Below are 13,034 nucleotides of genomic sequence, written 5' to 3'. Positions count from 1 at the left end.
ACCCGCTTCCCTCAGTCCAGCATTTGCTATTATTCCGCCCCCCTCAACACACACTCTCTTTTATGTCTCCTCCCCTATATGTTATCGCCTCCTTCCGGTCACCTGACCCGACGCGCCTCTTCTCCCGCCCTCCGGAAACCATAGAGTCTGAAGTCGAGCGGGGAGGTGTTAGGGACCGCGTCACGTGACGGGGGCGCAGGCCGGCTTCGGCGCCCGCCATGTTGTGTGGCCCTTTCGGGCGGCCGGGCCAGGCCAGGCGCCAGGGCCGGGGATGGCGGCGTCCTCGACCTCCTCCTCGTCCCCCTCCTCCTCCTCCTCCCCCCCTCCCCAGTCCAGCAACTGGCTCTCCGGGGTGAACGTGGTGCTGATCATGGCCTACGGGAGCCTGGTGAGGACAAACGCCGGGCGGGAAAGGTGGCCGGAGCGAACGCGGCTGAGAAGAGCGGCGAAGGAAGGGCGGCCCCTCTCGGGGCGCTGAAGGGAGGGAGGGAGAGGAGGCGCTGGGGGGGGGGAGAGTCCCGTGAAGGGCGCGCGTGGAGGGGGGGGGAGACCGCAGCGTCGCAATGTCAACACGCGCCTCCCCTCCTTTCCCCGGGTCTCTCTTTTTGCCATTCACGCCTTTGGCCCCGTCGCTATTTCGGTTATCCCTTCATGCCCTTCTGTTCTCCCGTTTCGCCCTCACAACAACCCTGCGAGGTAGGAGCTCCCAGATTTGCCCCTGCGAGGTAGGAGCTCCCAGATTTGCCCTTACAAAAACCCTGCGAGGTAAAGGGTAAAGGGACCCCTGACCGTTAGGTCCAGTCGTGACCGACTCTGGGGTTGCGGCACTCATCTCGCTTTATTGGCCGAGGGAGCCGGTGTACAGCTTCCGGGTCATGTGGCCAGCAGGACTAAGCTGCTTCTGGCGAACCAGAGCAGCACACAGAAACGCCGTTTACCTTCCCGCCAGAGCCGTACCTGTTTATCTACTTGCACTTTGACGTGCTTTTGAACTGCTAGGTTGGCAGGAGCAGGGACCGAGCAACGGGAGCTCACCCTGTCGCGGGGATTCGAACCGCTGACCTTCTGATCGGCATGTCCTAGGCTCTGTGGTTTAACCCACAGCACCACCCGCGTCCCAGATTTCCCCTCAGGTAGGAGTTCCCAGATTTGCCCCCACGACAACCCTGCGAGGTAGCAGCAGCCGGAACAGCCTGCAAAGAAGCCGTGGCGTTTTGAGAAAGGTTCACAAATTCTGCAGCGGTATCAGTTTCCCCCTCACACATACCAACCCGAAAGCTTGTGCTCAGTTACTAGAGAGCACGAGACTTTTAATCTCAGGGTCGTGGGTTCGAGCCCCACGTTGGGCAAAAGATTCCTGCATTTCAGGGGGTTGGACTAGATGACCCTTGGGATTCTTTCCAACTCTAGGATTCTGCACTGGAGCAACCTTTGTTAGCCCTCTCCAGCACTACACGGACACCTTGATGTCTTTCATTTCATCTGTGGGGCAGGTTGGACGTGTTGCAGATCCCTCTTAGGTTGATGCCACCTGCGGAAAAAGACGGAAGTGGACCTCTTTCGGGCATCAGAATTCCAGCTTTTTGGAGCTTCACATTTCCACACAAAGGGATCCTTCTGCAGATTCAAAACTCTCACTGAATCCTTTCCATTTTTGCTTTCTTTTTCCTTGAATGGGTCTTGACTGCCTAGAACCGGCCCTGCAGGGAAACCACCACTTCCAGTGCTCAGTACTGTGGTGCCTTCTCACGTCTCGGGCATGATGGCCAGGTTGACGGCAGCCCACAATTGTGTTGGCCTCTTGTGCTGCAGCAACACTTTGCTGGCTCGTGTGCAATGTATTCTCACTATTGATACTTTATAAGCGTGGAGGAAGTAAATCCCTGTGGGCAGATTATGGTAAGGGGTCAGGATTGCTTCAGGTCTGTGATAGCGTTTCAGCATTTTTTCTGTCCTTTTTCCAGGTCTTTGTGCTACTCTTCATATTTGTCAAGAGGCAGATCATGCGCTTCGCCATGAAGTCCCGCCGTGGCCCCCATGTGCCAGTTGGGCAGCACGCACCAAAGGTTTGTTGGCAGGCAACCCTGTTTTAGGGTTAGAAGGGCTGGGGAACCTTGGAGTCTAGGAGCTGTATGCTGCCCTCCTGGCCTCTCTCCTTGTCCCTTGGGATTCTCTCCCCACACAAGACTCAGACCAGATAAAATAAAGAGCTGCTTTGTGCAGCACATAGTTCAACAATTGCACTCACTCCACAGGAGGCAGGGAGGGTCACCAACCGGGATGGCTTTCAGAGACGAATTCTTAGACCTGGGAGAAGAGACAGTGGAAGAGGACTGGAAGAAATTTAAGGACTATTTGCAAAAGTATTGTAAATTGTATGAATGCTAGAATGATGCAGGATATAAGAACAACATGGCATTAGTAACTTAGCGGAAAGGAGTATGAAAATAATTGAACTATAAGAACAAAGGTGAAATTTGAATAATATTATGTCAAGCTTAAATATTTAAATATTTGATAACAAAGGGTAAAATCGGAGACATAATAGTTGAAAAATACAATTTAAAACAAGTTTTGAGAGAAGATGAAGTATTGCTGAACATGATTTTGCAAATGGGAACACAGGAAAGGGAGATGTGAGGAAGTCAGAAAAGAGGGTTATGGAAATTTGATCTATGAAATATAACTATGTTGTATGTTTTTTATATGATTTTTTGTTTGTTCTGTATGTATTTTTTCATTTTGGTGATGGCGTTTTTTATTGTTTTTGGGTTGTGTATGTGTATGGTGTTATATTGTTTAAAACCTTTAATAAATATTTTATAAAAAAACAACAACAACAAAGAGACAAATTCTTGGAGGATTGCTGGAAACCACAGGAGCAGCATTAGAAACAGAGATATGAAAGCTAGGAGCTCAATGGCACCTTAAACCTAGGTTACGGGCGCAACAATGGAATGTCTAGGCATGCTTTTTTGATAACAAGAATGCAAAGTTGAAAATGAATGAACTGCAGCTAAAATATGATGTTCATTTTTCTTGAAAGGAAATGTGGCCCTCTGACTGAAAAAGCTTCCTGACCCTGGTTGATTTATAACCTCTGGTTGCGAGCATAAGGTCCTGGAATTGAGCTGTATAAATAAAAATAAGTACTGTATTAGGGCTGGGTGATATCTGGTTTTCAGCATTGTGATACATCAGCAGCTAAACCACACGATATATTGATATATTACAGTGTCTGAAATAAGGATGGAGCATTGGCTGGCTTTACAGCTTTTACCACGTTGTGATTTTTGCCAGCACCTGCTCTTGCGATTCGCTGCCCCCCTGCAGGAGTCAGCGGAGAGCTGAGCCGGCAGTTGCCAGAGGCTGCAGGAGTCAAGAGAAGCATTGCTTGACTTCACGGTTTTTCCCACATTGTGATTTTTTGCCTAGCAAACACACATAATGATTTGCAATATACTGCCAGGTCAGAAATTATGAAACTGATATAACGATATGGACTTCAGACCAGTTTTGGGCAATAAGTTGTTATATCGCCCAGCCCTAATAAGTGTTTAGGAATGTTTAGTTTAGAAAATGAAATGACTACTGGCAGGGGGAAACTCTGAAGACTTGACAATATTTATTATTGTTTGATATCTCTTTGTACTATATCGTTTTGCTCAAGTCAACAAGCAATGTTCTCCCTACCCCCATTTTATTATCACAGCATAACACAAGCTGACTAGCCCCTCCCTCTTTTGCCTCAATAGGAAGATAGGAAAGTATGTTATCCCAAGTCAGATCATTGGTCCATTTATCTTAGTATTGTCTATCCTGACTGGCAGCAACTCTCCAGGACTTCAGGCAGGGAGTCTTTCTCTGTCAGCCCTGCCTGGGGGTGCCAGAAATTGAACCTGGGACCTTCCACTTGAAAAACAGGTGCTCTGCCCACTGAGCTATGGCCCTTTCTGACGGTGCTGTTTTGCCTGCCTATGGGTTAACGCCCAGAGAACGAGCGTTGCTATTGGTCTGTTGGATCTTCCGCATTCCTACCTGGAAGTGGCTATCTTCAAACTTCACCCAAAGCAATCACCGATGTCTGGTTGGCACTTAGAGTTTTCCCAGGAAGGGAGATTGGCAGCGCTGTTGCAATATTCATGATGATAATAATAATAATAATAATATCATCTTTATTGTCATTGCCCCCATCGGGGACAACAAAATTACTTGACTGCTCCATAAAAACACTAATTAAACAATACAGTATAATTCAGCAAGGGAGATTAGATGACTTTCAAAGTCCGGGCTTCCCATTCAGGGCCGAGATCGCTCTGGAGAAGAAGCTGTTCTTAAGACGGCTCGTTCTTGTTTCCATCGACCTGTATCTCCATCCCGACGGCAAGAGTTCGAAGAGACAGTGACCAGGATGCAATGGATCTTTTACTATGTCCAGTGCCTTCCTATGGCACCTTGTGGCATAAATCTGCTCTAAGGTGGAGAGTGGGCAGCCAACAATGCTCTCTGCTGCCTTAACAACCCTGCACAACCCCATCCTGTCCTGGGTAGTACAGCTTCCGTACCACACACATAAGCCATAAGTGAGCACGCTCTCAATGGCACAGTGATAGAAGGCAAGCAGCAGTTTCTGTGGAAGATGGTTTTTCCTTAGTATTCTCAAAAAGTACAGTCTCTGCTGCGCCTTCTTCACAAGCCCCCTTGTGTTGACACTCCATTTCATTTAAAAAGATTTTGATTGGTGCTCTCCCACTGGGGTCCCGGCCAAGGGCTTTTCTTGGCTCTTCTTTTGCTGAAGACCATGGCCTTCCAGATCAGGCAGAGTGAGAGAGAGAGAGAGTGAGTGTGTGTGCCGTGTGCCGTGCCCCTCACCTCTGACCCTTCCCCTTTACCTGCTCAGGGCCTGAAGGAAGAGATTGACATCCGACTATCGCGGGTTCAGGACATCAAGTATGAGCCCCGGCTGCTGTCCCACGACGACACTCGCCTCCTTCAACTGGAGTCTCCTCGAAGCCCATGTACTGTTTCCTAATTCATGCCAAGGGGGTAGGAGAAGAGGGCATGCATGTTCACAGAGATGCCAAACTGACTCAGGCCTCTGGGCTGTCTTTTTATATTGCAGTTTGCTATAACTACATGTACAGGATGAAGGCCTTGGATGCCATCAGGGATTCAGGTAAGGAAACAAATGTTAAGCTGGCTGGCCTGGTGGCTGTCAGTATATGGAAACATATGGCTACAGTTCCTGCTCGTATTCACACTCTCTCTGTTCCCCCCTACATACCATAGAGATCCCCTTCTCCTCTGAAGGCAGGCACCCCAGATCCCTGATTGGGAAGAACTTCCGGGCCTACCTGGTGGACCTTCGGAACTCCAGCACCCCCTTCAAAGGCGTCCGCAAGACTTTGATTGACATACTCCTGGATGGGTACGAGAGCGCCCGCTACGGCACAGGGGTGAGTAGTCTCTGCCCAGAGTGCTGTGGAACGGGACTCTGGGACTTGAAAAGCATCTTGAGCACTCTTGACTGCGCTCTCATCATCTCTGACCATTGGCCATGCTGACTGCTGAGGTTGACGGGAGTCCAAGAACGTTGTTAAACTACAACTCCTTTAATCCCTGAGGGTGTAGGGCTGGGGGAAACTGATGCACTAGCACTGAAAGCATTGGCTTCTCCTTTTCCGCCTGTGGCAGACAGCCTTAAAATGGGCCCTGCCCCCTTTCCCCTTTAGATTGGGGTAGTGAACATTGGGGGGGGACACAAATACAACCTTTGTCTGGCCCTCTGGATTCTCCTCCTCTTTCTCATCCGTATCCCCCAGCTGCTTGATTTGTGCCCTTGTTTGATATTTTTGCCCGGTGTCCTAGAACTTCCTTCTCTGGGTGGTGAATCAAGAGTGCTATGTGTAGCAACTATGCTCTGTGGGTTAAACCACAGAGCCTAGGACTTGCCAATCAGAAGGTCGGTGGTTCAAATCCCCGCAACGGGGTGAGCTCCCGTTGCTCGGTCCCTGCTCCTGCCAACCTAGCAGTTCGAAAGCACGTCAGAGTGCAAGTAGATAAATAGGTACCGCTCCGGCAGGAAGGTAAACGGCGTTTCCATGCGCTGTTCTGATTCACCAGAAGCGGCTTAGTCATGCTGGCCACATGACCCGGAAGCTGTACGCTGGCTCCCTTGGCTGATAAAGCGAGATGAGCGCCACAACCCCAGAGTCGGCCACGACTGGACTTAATGGTCAGGGGTCCCTTTACCTTTACCTAACATTTTACATCTGTTGCCCCACCCACTTTTGCCGTTGGCCCCACCCACTGCTGGCATGTGTTAACCAGAAAAGAATGCAGCTATTGGGGGGGGGGAATCCTCAGCCACCTGCTTTTGATGCAGGCGTTTACTTCCTTGGCGTGATCAGAGGTGGCCTGCTTATGGCATTCCTGTTTGTATGCACATTTAATCTGTGTTGACTGTGGTAGCAGCCAGGATAGCCTTTTGTTCTGACAACAGTGTTGATAGACACAATACCTAGCTGACAGAATCCACATGTTCCTTGTAGATCACGTTCCTTGCCTTCAGTTTGGGACGTGTGTGTGTATGTGTGTGTGTGTTGCACGGTGAAAGATTCCCTGACTCCCCATCCCCATGACGTGCGTGCTGTTGATAAGGCCATCTTTTGCCCCTTCTCCAATGCCCAGCTAAACGGGGTTGGAACACCCCGCAATCACCCGTTCTCTTGGACTCAGAAAGCTACATTTCTCTATGAAACGGGCTGAGGGGTGCGCCTGATGCTGTTGTACTCTGAATTCTTTATGTCTTCTTTTTGCCTCTATGCTTCATAGGTGGGAGGGAGAGTGAGATGTTCCGGGGCAGGCATGACCCACAATGCTAAACCACCTGATATTCTTGACCCACTTTTGTGTTTGTGTGTTTGTTTCCCAGACTTTCGGGAAGACAGAATTCCTCAAGTACCAGGAAGCTCTGTATGAGCTGGCGGCAATGTAAGTCCTGGGGCTGGGGTTGTTCTTTTGATAATCACCTTCTTCCAGCTGGGAGAACTGTGCAGTGTGCTGGGAGACCTGTAAATCCCTTGCGCAAACGGACGACACTTTGCAAGAGCCATAGCTCAGCGGTAGATCCTCTGCCTTGCAAAGGGAAGGTCGTGGGTTCAGTCCCCGGCATCTCCTCTTCCCGAAACGAACGAACCCAAGTTAGTTGCATCTATGGGCTCCGCCAGATACAGTGCTTGTGCAGCCGCTCTCTAATCCGGCAACTGCTCATTTCCCTCTCCCCCTCTCTTCCGGCGCAGCATCAAGGCCCGAGGAGGCAGCAGCCAGCGGCAGCACCAGTCCGCAGCCAAGGACCTGACCCTCTCGCCTGACCTTTCCGGCCCAACCACCATCCAGGTCACCTACCTGCCCTCCAGCCAGAAGAGCAAGAGAGCTAAGCACTTCCTGGAGCTCAAGAGCTTTAAGGACAACTACAACACGCTGGAGAGCACCCTGTGATCCTCACCCTCCATGCACAACGGGGCGAGGGCTTTCTCCCTTCTCAGTGGCGCTGGCCTGCTGTCGGTTGGCCTGCCAGGACCAAGAAGACTCTTCTCACCCTGCCTTTCTTATTTTGCCTGCGCACTTGGGCTGCCATTAGCTACTGCCAGGTGGCATTTCAGTGGACAGTCCTGTGTGAAGCATGTTGCTGCTTTGGGGTGGGGAGCGACTTGAGTTTTCCCTTCCCTCTCCCACCCTGTGTGGTCTTGTAAATATATCATTCAGTTACCTCTTTTATTTATTTAAAAAGACTCAGCCTCCCAGGCACGCCTCTCTCTCCCTACTGCCCGCCGAAGGCACCGAGAACGAGCAGAGTGGCTTCTTTTAGCCATTTTATTAACTCTGGCGCCTCGTCCTCCATCCTCTTTCACCGTGGGGACATTGTTTCTCTCCTTTCCCCCCTTTTCCAATATCATTTCCCTCTCTCAATTCTTCCCCCATTGCTTTGCCTTGCAATCTTCCCCATCTCTACCTTCCAGCCAGCGAGGAAGAAGCGAAGGTCCACAGCCACGAGCGCAAGAGGCAGCTGGGTTGAAAAACAGCCACGTTGGGACCGCTGTTTTTCTGCAGTGCCATTTTGGAGTGTCGCGACGAAACGGCTGCTTGCCGCCGTGGGTCAGGCCAGGGCCCCTGCTTTCCTTTTTGTCTACTGGCCGTTGATGCGCTGGAATGTCAGTGTCCCCCACACGACCAAGGGGGTGTCCCATTCCCCCCTACCAACCTGGGTCTCAGCACAACAAGCTTTGCTTGCCCCCTTCAGCCTTGAGAGAGAGCCGGCCTGTCCTTGTCTGTTTCTGAAACCGTCTCTTTAATAAAGCAGACACTTGCACAGCCATGGGCTCCTGGTTATCTCTTCTGCAAAAGAGCAGTTCTGATTTGGATGAGGCTCCCAGGCCCATCACTTTCTCTGTCTCCAGGAACTTTGAGTCACACCTGGAAGCGCCTCCTAGGATACGCCTTGTGTCCCCTGCACCCCATTGCCGTTGAAAAAGATTCCCCGCCTCTGCTTTTAAAAGACACAAGTGTTGACTGGTTCCTACTTCGAGGAGAGAGGAAACCAGCAAGAAGAGCGCAGGAAAGCTAAGGACTAGAGAGGGACTTCCCCATGGCTTTCTGAGATTTGAAGGTGGGAGAGAGAGAGAGACTTTGTTGCCCTCACACAAGCACATATGCTTTCTTCCTTGTTCTCTGGGACTTCAAACTCCCAATCTTGGAGCTGCGTCATCCTAAGCCCACATGGTTTGTGTTGCTCTGGGCTATATCGTGGGGGGTAAGGCGCCTGTGGCCGTCTACATGCTGTTAGACTACAACTCCCATCATCCCCAACCATGCTGGCGGGAGATGAAGTCCAACATTATGGCGGCCACAGGCTCCCCTTCCCTGCTTTAATATGTGACCCGTGATTGGTTGGGACATGTGTCAGTTCAGGGGTGGGGAACCTATGGCCTTCCTCCAGATGTTGCTAGACTCCCAACCCCCATCATCTGTGTCTGAGTCTAATGGGAGTTTGAGTCCAACATCATCTGGAAGGAGGGTGTCGTACCTCCATCCCTGCTGTATCGGGAGTAAAGGCCAGATTTCCACTCTCATGAAGTTCTGAATGTGTTCGTTCAGGGGCCTTTCCTCTTCAACATCAATAACTGAATTTAAAACTCCGTGAAAATTTGCATCGTATTTCAACGAAGCCCTCCTTCAAAATTCACACTGCTCCCAGGAATTTAGACGAAACTGCATATACTGGGAGGGTGCACTTTATTTAAAAAATGCCTCTATTAGTGATGGTAACATACACAAATGTGTTGTATTTGGGGAAAACGTGCTTTGCAGAGTTATATAGAAATGTGTGTATTTTAGGAGGAATAAATGCCAGTCTTCATGACTTTTTAAGAAAAATGGGGAAATGTGTAGAAATGGAAAAAATGAGAAACCTAAAGAGAAACCGAATTTGACATGTTTGCCCATCCTTACCTGTGTGTTTCCTGTGGTTGTTTAAGAGGGGGGTCACCCTTGTGCCAGAGTTCGCTCCTTCTGGTGGCAGTCCATCGAAGTCAGGCAGACACTGCACATCCTGCCCTGTGCATTGGACAATGCTGAGCCGACAAGAGTCTGCAGGATCAGGCCAAAGGCCCATTTCGTCTGACATCCTGTTCTCACAAAGGCTAACTGAATGCCCCCATGAGAGCACCATGAAACCATGTAGATCCGGCCCAACGCTGTGATTCTCTGTGTTAATTCATTCCTGCTGCAATCAGCTACAGACCACCGGGGCTTGTTGCCCTTTCTGTGGCCAGCAGATGGCAACTTTTCTCTGAGAAATGCAGCTGGAGGATTCTCCCAGCCCTGTCACAGCCAACCCATGAGGGTCTTGTTTCCGCCATCCGTACAGGGCAGAGTGCTCCACAACCTTCGGTCCCCCAAGTGCCGTTGGACTCCCAACTCCCATCATCCCAAGCCTACTTGAAGGGAGCTGTGGTTCAGCAGCAGCAGCAGCTGGCAACCCCAGGTTGAAGAAGGCTGGTGGAAGAGGCAACATGAGGGAAGTGAGGAGTCTTGGAATGGATCTCTCTGGCAAAACATGCGCTTTGCCTTGGGCAGATCCCAGGTATTTCTCAACATAAAAGAGCTTCCTAGGTTTCTCTTTAAACTAGCCGTCTATTTTGGACAGTGCAGACTTGAATCTTACATTATTCCTAGAGGAAAGTCTATAGATTCAGTGGCAGAGCACAGGCCTTGAATGCAGAGGGGCCGAGATACAATCTTCAACTTCTCCAGGTTAGGGCTGGGAGTACCTCCTGCCTGAAACCCTGGAGAGTCCCTGCCAGTCAGTGCAGACAATGCTAAACTGGATAGACAAATGATACCCATTCCATGGGACGCAGGTGGCGCTGCGGGTTAAACCACAGAGCCTAGGACTTGCCGATCAGAAGGTCGGCAGTTCGAATCCCCACAACGGGGTGAGTTCCCATTGCTCAGTCCCTGCTCTTGCCAACCTAGCAGTTCAAAAGCACGGCAAAGTGCAAGTAGATAAATAGGTACCATTCCTGCGGGAAGGTATACGGCGTTTCCGTGCGCTGCTCTGGTTTGCCAGAAGCGGCTTAGTCATGCTGGCCACATGACCTGGAAGCTGTACGCCGGCTCCCTTAGCCAATAAAGCGAGATGAGCGGTGCAACCCCAGAGTCGGCCACGACTGGACCTAATGGTCAGGGGTCCTTTACCCACTCCATACAAGGCAGCTTCCTATGTTGGTTCACAGGGGCACCCCTGTTTTTCATCTGTGCCATCAATTGTGATGAGTACCAGCTGCTGCTTGTCCGAACCCAAGGCGTTTTGCAGCCGGAGGTAGAGGTTGGCAATGGGACAGTATCTTCCATAACACCTAAGGGCAGCAGGCTTGATTAAAGGACACGGGGCTGGGTGGGGGAAACGAGAGTGACAGCCTCTCCTGTCTGAGGCAGCTTGTCCCTTTGCCTAAGGGTAGGGATGGCTCTTAATTCCAGGTTCTAATACCTTGGTTATCAAACGGCTTGGCTTCTGAACAAATCGACTCCTGAATGCCACAAACCTGGAAGTAAATGTTCTGGTTTGTGTGTGTTTTTGGAAAGCCGAACTTCCGGCACTGCTTCCACTTGAGTTCAGGAAGCTCCTGCAGCCAATTGGAAGCCACACCCTGGTTTTCAAACAGTTCCGGGAGTCGAACGGACTCCCAGAACAGATGTAAGTTTAAAAACCAACGTACCACAGTACAATCGTCCTCAGGTTTTCAGATGAGCACAGCTGCTTTATTAGTAGAATTTGGCATACATTGTGCCCAGTACTACCGGGGACTGTGTGTGTTTGTGAGATAAATGTTTGCACTTTCTGATTCATTCATTTTATTTAGTCGCTCACCATGTTCATTTGTGGATTTTTCATGAAATACTTGGCATTTGAATTTATTTATTTTAAAAAAGAAAGTTTAAGGGGGTATTTTGTTTCCCTCTTAAATAACGCCACTTTTGATACCACTAGTTTGGTTTCGCATGGTTTGGGATTTGGAGAGTGGTCAGTTTGAATGATACCTGTGGTCCCTTCCACTCCTGTGATCCTTGGCAAGAGAGGGTAGAATCTGTACAAAGAAACCAACCAAACCGGCCAATGGCATTTGCTGGCTAGTTAAGTACCACCATTTGCATGGCCAAAGAGGTTGCCCTGTTGCCATAGAGACAAATGAAGCGAAGAGGGGACAGCTCTCTTGCCTAGTTGGAAGCGAGATCACCTTGTAAGGTAAAAGAACAACAGCCAGAGTTGTGCTGGATGCTGAAAACTGGAGACACAGAGGAATGTCTGCTCCGAGTTGGACCCAAAGTGGAGTTTGGGGCTTCCTAGGAAACCTATTGGGGGAGGCAAGCTCTGCTGAAGTGTTAATGCTCTGAGCCTCGCCGTCCTACGCTCTGGTTGTAAAGGTAAAGGGACCCCTAACCATTAGGTCCAGTCATGGATGACTGGGGTTGCGTACTCATCTCGCTTTATGGGCCGAGGGAGCCAGCGTACAGCTTCCGGGTCATGTGGCCAGCATGACTAAGCCGCTTCTGGCGAACCAGAGCAGCGCATGGAAACGCCGTTTACCTTCCCGCCGGAGCGGTACCTATTTATCTACTTGCACTTGGACGTGCTTTTGAACTGCTAGGTTGGCAGGAGCTGGGACTGAGCAACGGGAGCTCACCCCGTCGAGGGGATTCGAACCGCCAACCTTCAGATCGGCAAGTCCTAGGCTCTGTGGTTTAACCCACAGCACCACACGCTCTGGTTGTACATACGTCCAGATAAAACAAAATGTCATAAAGGCACCGCAAACTCCATTGACCTTGATTCCAAGAAACCCAAACTCTGGAGTCTCTTCGGTAGGGTGTGTGCAATGGCATTTTGCCCTGTTCTGATTAGAAATGGCACGTCTTTCAGAGCAGACCCCCCCCCCCCAGAGATGCTCTGCCCGCCCCCTGTATCTGCCGTTCCCCAATCGCCCACCCCGCCGACCTTGATGCTTCTCTGCTCTAGGGCGCATCAGCGCCTGGGCTGGTTCTGGATATTGACAAGGGCGAGCGGAATGGGGGCAGGCCCCTTGCTCATTACGCAGGCTGTCACCCCAGATCACATCAGCCCTGCCACGCACGAGGAGCAGGCAGAGCGTTGGCACCAAATCAGGCCATCGGGCTTGGAGATTAGACCCCAAATTCTTGCCCCTGCCAGAGCTGGCCCCAAGAAACAGTCAAATAAGGTTTTGGGAAGGTGTATGTTGATCTCGGTACACCTAGAGAAGTCTCAGAACCTGCTTGGGAGCGTATTAAGCAAGGTGAATGGGTCTCTGAGCATGTTCAGAAGGCTGTAATCCTGTATGCCAGGAGTTGCTAGCCTTTGGGGACACATCTGGATTTTTGAGCGATAGGGCTGTAGCCCCTCCAGTCCACTCCCCCTCCCCCAATTAAACCCACCATCACCACCTGAAAAAGAGAGG

The 13,034-nt window shown here is 50.5% G+C and overlaps 1 protein-coding gene across 2 annotated transcripts; it reads left to right on the top strand.

Annotated features, from left to right (window-relative positions):
- Nucleotides 1-202: 202 nt before the first annotated feature.
- On the top strand, nucleotides 203-8,373 carry LOC310694267 (protein C1orf43). 2 transcript variants are annotated; one of them, XM_083477359.1, is made up of 7 exons: nucleotides 203-388; nucleotides 1,965-2,066; nucleotides 4,901-5,018; nucleotides 5,123-5,176; nucleotides 5,290-5,456; nucleotides 6,935-6,993; nucleotides 7,302-8,373. In XM_083477359.1, the coding sequence occupies exons 1-7, from the start codon at nucleotides 272-274 to the stop codon at nucleotides 7,498-7,500; spliced, it is 816 nt and encodes a 271-aa protein (XP_083333485.1). In that variant the 5' UTR covers nucleotides 203-271; the 3' UTR covers nucleotides 7,501-8,373. The 2 variants fall into 2 exon arrangements, with proteins under 2 accessions (XP_083333485.1, XP_083333484.1); XM_083477358.1 differs by lacking the exon at nucleotides 203-388 and adding an exon at nucleotides 569-725.
- The last annotated feature ends 4,661 nt before the right edge of the window (nucleotides 8,374-13,034 follow it).

The sequence above is a fragment of the Podarcis liolepis genome (genome assembly GCF_965112155.1).
Source record: "Podarcis liolepis genome assembly, chromosome: 15".
In the NCBI taxonomy this organism is placed as follows: Eukaryota; Metazoa; Chordata; class Lepidosauria; order Squamata; family Lacertidae; genus Podarcis; species Podarcis liolepis.
Note: the sequence above shows the minus strand (reverse complement) of the source record. Positions and strands in the feature narration are given on the sequence as shown.